At 43.9% G+C, this 5,860-nt stretch overlaps 1 protein-coding gene across 3 annotated transcripts in view; it reads right to left on the bottom strand.

Annotated features, from left to right (window-relative positions):
• The window catches only part of LOC139577493 (E3 ubiquitin/ISG15 ligase TRIM25-like), a 54,487-nt gene extending 49,048 nt beyond the window's left edge, over positions 1–5,439 (bottom strand). The window contains exons 1-2 of one of the 3 annotated variants that reach the window (XM_071404510.1): positions 3,890–5,439; positions 3,372–3,467 (exon numbers count right to left, since the gene is read on the bottom strand). In XM_071404510.1, the coding sequence (XP_071260611.1) occupies positions 3,372–3,467; positions 3,890–4,486 (693 nt within the window). In that variant the 5' untranslated portion in view covers positions 4,487–5,439. Of the gene's footprint in view, positions 1–1,526; positions 2,096–3,371; positions 3,468–3,889 lie in introns of those variants that run through there. The other 2 variants (XM_071404511.1, XR_011675316.1) reach the window with 2 other exon arrangements.
• Positions 5,440–5,860: the final 421 nt, after the last annotated feature.

The raw sequence follows: 5,860 nt of genomic DNA, 5'->3' as shown, positions 1-5,860 counted from the left end.
GTCCTGCTCTACTCTCCTCCCTCCTGGACAGGCAGGTACAGAACACCTCTTGGTCCTGCTCTACTCTCCTCCCTCCTGGACAGACAGGTACAGAACACCTCTTGGTCCTGCTCTACTCTCCCCCCTCCTGGACAGACAGGTACAGAACACCTCTTGGTCCTGCTCTACTCTCCTCCCTCCTGGACAGACAGGTACAGAACACCTCTTGGTCCTGCTCTACTCTCCTCCCTCCTGGACAGGCAGGTACAGAACACCTCTTGGTCCTGCTCTACTCTCCTCCCTCCTGGACAGACAGGTACAGAACACCTCTTGGTCCTGCTCTACTCTCCTCCCTCCTGGACAGACAGGTACAGAACACCTCTTGGTCCTGCTCTACTCTCCTCCCTCCTGGACAGACAGGTACAGAACACCCCTTGGTCCTGCTCTACTCTCCTCCCTCCTGGACAGACAGGTACAGAACACCTCTTGGTCCTGCTCTACTCTCCTCCCTCCTGGACAGACAGGTACAGAACACCTCTTGGTCCTGCTCTACTCTCCTCCCTCCTGGACAGACAGGTACAGAACACCTCTTGGTCCTGCTCTACTCTCCTCCCTCCTGGACAGACAGGTACAGAACACCTCTTGGTCCTGCTCTGCTCTCCTCCCTCCTGGACAGACAGGTACAGAACACCTCTTGGTCCTGCTCTACTCTCTTCCCTCCTGGACAGGCAGGTACAGAACACCTCTTGGTCCTGCTCTACTCTCCTCCCTCCTGGACAGACAGGTACAGAACACCTCTTGGTCCTGCTCTACTCTCCTCCCTCCTGGTACCCCCTCCAGTAGCCTGCCCCGTAGCAGAGCTAGACCCAGCCTCTGCCCCCTGAGTCCTAGTAGGCTGGACAATAGAACGAGTCCAAACGGCCAAAGAACGTTGTCTGAGCTGAAAAAAATGTCTCCCTTTTTATTTGACCACTAAAACCTGTTCTTAGGACGGAACTGGAAAATAACAACTTGTCTCCCCTCCTGGACCGCTTGGTGTTAAGTAGCAGACTAGGTGAAAAATCTGTAAATCGCCTTTTTTAGGCAGATTTAGGCACTTAACCCTGGTGGCTCTGGATAAGAGTGTCTGCTAAATGACTCACATGGAAACTTAAATACAAAGTTAACTAGATATCATCTGTCTCATTTATAGCCTGGCACAGATAGTAAAACTACATTAAATACAACGTTAACTAGATATCATCTGTGTCATTTATAGCCTGGCACAGATAGTAAAACTACATTAAATACAACGTTAACTAGATATCATCTGTGTCATTTATAGCCTGGCACAGATAGTAAAACTACATTAAATACAACGTTAACTAGATATCATCGCCACATAACTTATGTGGAATTTAAAAGACACCGTTACCGTTAGCTAGCTCACAACGTCTGTTACACTGTAACTTACCGGCAGCCTCACATAAAAACGTATTGGTTAACAAAGCTTTGATTCTGACCAAAGTCTATAGTAGTGAAAAGTCTCTCTCTCTATTGTAACTTACCACAAATTGCCATCATAGCCTATCTACATGAATGTGTCCTGTCAGAGTCTTTTCCTCTCCGTTAACCGTTAGCTAGCAGTCTCGAGCCACAGCTGACGTTGACCACAATGAGCTACAAGTAGGACTGACGTCACTACCGGTGCAGCAGCCTCTGCAGCAGCAGCCTCCCCCGGGTCCTAGTGCCCGCCCGGTAACACGGTTAAGATGCGATGGAACGGTTGACGGGAAAACAACAAATCACAGAGAAAATATATTGACTGATATATTGAATTGTTTAGAGTAGCTTTAGCTTTGGCTTTTATAAATTCTGAAAATACTTGAAAACCAAAATAAAAAAGAATAGTAGCCCTCCTCAGGAACCACAAAACCCTCACAGACCAACTTCTTCTTCTATGATATAATGGCGGTCCACAAACCAACGTTAAAGGTGGATGGCGCCACCTACTGTGCTGGAGTGTGTTCAATCACGGTTTACACCACTCTAAATCCTCCTACCTAACTCTGAACTTCTGAGAAAATAAAAAAGAGTCCTACTAACTTCTAATAGACCCTCCCCCATCCCCCAAATCCCTTCCAACCCCCCCAACCCCGTCCAACCTCAATGACCCTACACTTCAATCTTTCCCTCTTTATGATAATACTAATAAAACACCCTTCCAACACTACACTCATTAAAAACCCACTACCCCATTCCACTACTTTGACCCTATCTGCTCCTGCACCATGCCAACTAACCCTACACTCATTAAAAACCCACTATCCCATTCCACTACTTTGACCCTATCTGCTCCTGCACCATGCCAACTAACCCTACACTCATTAAAAACCCACTACCCCATTCCACTACTTTGACCCTATCTGCTCCTGCACCATGCCAACTAACCTACACTCATTAAAAACCCACTACCCCATTCCACTACTTTGACCCTATCTGCTCCTGCACCATGCCAACTAACCCTACACTCATTAAAAACCCACTACCCCATTCCACTACTTTGACCCTATCTGCTCCTGCACCATGCCAACTAACCTACACTCATTAAAAACCCACTACCCCATTCCACTACTTTGACCCTATCTGCTCCTGCACCATGACAACTAACCCTACACTCATTAAAAACCCACTACCCCATTCCACTACTTTGCCCCTATCTGCTCCTGCACCATGCCAACGACCTGGGAGGAAGGGACACCACCACTCAACACACCCTGTAACTCTTCTGAAGTCAAATCTCGTATGACCAAATACTTCTCTGGTTCTGAACTCTTCACCACACCTTCTACCTCACTTAACTCTCCCTCATTCATTTCCATTTCAACTCCAGAACTCAGTCTGGCGCACGACTCACTCTGTTTGCACTTGAATTATAACATTTGAAAGGTCTCTATTCTTTTGAAAATAAATGTTGTGTAAAGTTTTCTGTTCATTCATGATTGTTTATTATCTACTTCACTTCTTTGGCATAGTAAAGATATGTTTCCCATGCCAATAAAGATCTTTGAATTGAATTGAATAGAGAGAGAGAGAGCTCCATGTTAATGTATAGGGGACATGAGTCTGTCATGGTTACTCATGGTTATGTGATGAGGTAGCCCCGCCTGCTACTTCTAAATCAGTGTCGGTCCAATAGGGAATGTCCTCTTGTTGTAACGGTCATGATGTTGGTTTCTCCCACGGTAGACCTGGGTTCATATCCCGTCAGTTACATTAAACAGTCTATTCTCTGAAAGGGGTCCAGACAGCCTGTTCTCAACAGTGGGGTCAGTGGGATTGGATAAGGACCCCTCTCTCTGATTGGAGGAGAGAAGTGAAATGGTGTGTCTCCTCTGGTCAACAATACTCACCTTGAAAGACTCCACAGCCTGTTGGAGCTCCTTCAGCTCATTCTCTCTCTCCTGGAATCTCTGCTGGACCTTCTGCTGACTCATCCCCAGCTGCCTCTGTGGAGAATCACTCTTCAATGAGCTATCAAGCTTTATTAGTCCAGTAGATCAATAGATAGTAATGTGACATAGGACCCATAGAGAGGAAGGTCTACAATCCTGAGGAAGTCCCTTAACAATATGATATTATGTTGCTATATGAATGATTATAGTTTTTATGGTAGGCCTACATGTATCAAGGGGTTGAGACTGAACTTTGGACTCATAAAAGGCCATTCAGAATGATAATAGTGTTTGACTTTAGAAAATGGTGATACATTTGGAGAATCTGGGTTAACATATCTATATACTCAAGGTTTGTGTTCATATTTGTGGATCCATTTCATTTGAATGATCTCATATTCAAACAGATTTAGTTCCTACTGTATCTTTAATTCTTTGTTTATCAGACAGTCACCAACAAGTTGTTCTGGTCTTACCTGTTTCTCAGTCCTCTCTGCTGCAGCTGACACTGTATCATGGCCTTTATGTTCATCTATCACACACAGCAGACAGATACACTGCTGATCGGTACGACAGTAAACCTCCAGCAGTTTGTCATGATGAGAGCAGATCTTCTCCTGTAGTTCTGCGGTGGCTTTGACCAGCTTGTGCTTCTTCAAAGCAGGAGATTCATAGTGAGATTGGAGGTGAGTCTCACAGTAAGAGGCCAGACACACCAGACAGGACATGAGGGCTTTCTGCTTTCTGGTCCCAGGGCAGACATCACACGCCACATCTCCAGGTCCAGCATAGCACAGAGCAGGAGGGGGAGCAGCCTGGAGTCCTGTCTTCTTCAGTTTCTCCACCAGCTCAGCCAACATGTTATTTTTCATCAGTGTAGGCCTTGGAGTGAAGGTATGTCTGCACTGAGGACAGCTATAGACCCCTTTCAGAACATCCTGATCCCAGCAGCCCTCAATACAGCTCCTACAGTAACTGTGTCCACAGGGAATAGCCACCGGCTCCTTCAGTAGATCCAGACAGACAGAACAACAGAACTGGTCCTGGTCCAGCAGAACTCCTTGCTGAGCCATTTGGACGGTTGTTCACTCTCACACAGACAGACGACAGAGAGACTCAGATCAGTTTCGTTTCCACAGAAGAGAGTTTGTGAAGGGGAGGGACTTCCTGGTTCTGCCAGAGGGCTGGGGTTAGAGGGAGGGAAGGAGGGAGTGAGAGAGGGAGGGGTTTGTGGAAGGGAGGGAGAGAGAGAAAACTGCAGGCAAAGTTGAGAAGGAGACAAATATTTTAGTTCCCAGGTTAGGACCCTTAATATGGAATAAATGAAATAGAGTGGTTAGAATATATAAAGGGTAACAGTTTCTATGAAGTACATATCTATAATGCTTTTAATGAATGTTGTAATGTCTTCAACTGATATGCTGTGATACTAACTATAAGCGTCCATAATAACTCATACGTGGTTGTAAAACTGTACAATGTGTTCTAGATAATTAGCTACAATGGGGGGAGGGGGACTTGAAATGGATACAATGTACTGTAGGTGAAATGAATACTGGATGTATAGACTGATCATTGAGAATGATGTAACTCTTTACATTACAGTGTGTTTATTGGTGTGTAATTGGTCCTGTTAGTACAGTGGTGTAACAGGTACTGTGATGCCTCATTCTTCCACTGTACCAGCAGCAGTAACCCTAACCAGTAATAAGGCTACTGTCATGGAAAGTGGTACAGCAAATATAAAGTAAGGATTTATACATGTCATCTAGGATATACTGTATGTAATGATATGTCTTCTAGATGGTGTTCTATACTGTATGTAATGATATGTCTTCTAGATGGTGTTCTATACTGTATGTAATGATATGTCTTCTAGATGGTGTTCTATACTGTATGTAATGATATGTCTCTGTCTTCTAGATGGTGTTCTATACTGTATGTAATGATATGTCTTCTAGATGGTGTTCTATACTGTATGTAATGATATGTCTCTGTCTTCTAGATGGTGTTCTATACTGTATGTAATGATATGTCTCCTAGATGGTGTTCTATACTGTATGTAATGATATGTCTTCTATATGGTGTTCTATACTGTATGTAATGATATGTCTTCTAGATGGTGTTCTATACTGTATGTAATGATATGTCTTCTAGATGGTGTTCTAAACTGTATGTAATGATATGTCTTCTTGATGGTGTTATATACTGTATGTAATGATATGTCTTCTAGATGGTGTTCTATACTGTATGTAATGATATGTCTTCTAGATGGTGTTCTATACTGTATGTAATGATATGTCTCTGTCTTCTAGATGGTGTTCTATACTGTATGTAATGATATGTCTTCTAGATGGTGTTCTATACTGTATGTAATGATATGTCTCTGTCTTCTAGATGGTGTTCTATACTGTATGTAATGATATGTCTTCTAGATGGTGTTCTAT

Source organism: Salvelinus alpinus, chromosome 6 (assembly GCF_045679555.1).
Source record: "Salvelinus alpinus chromosome 6, SLU_Salpinus.1, whole genome shotgun sequence".
NCBI lineage: Eukaryota > Metazoa > Chordata > Actinopteri > Salmoniformes > Salmonidae > Salvelinus > Salvelinus alpinus.
Note: the sequence above shows the minus strand (reverse complement) of the source record. Positions and strands in the feature narration are given on the sequence as shown.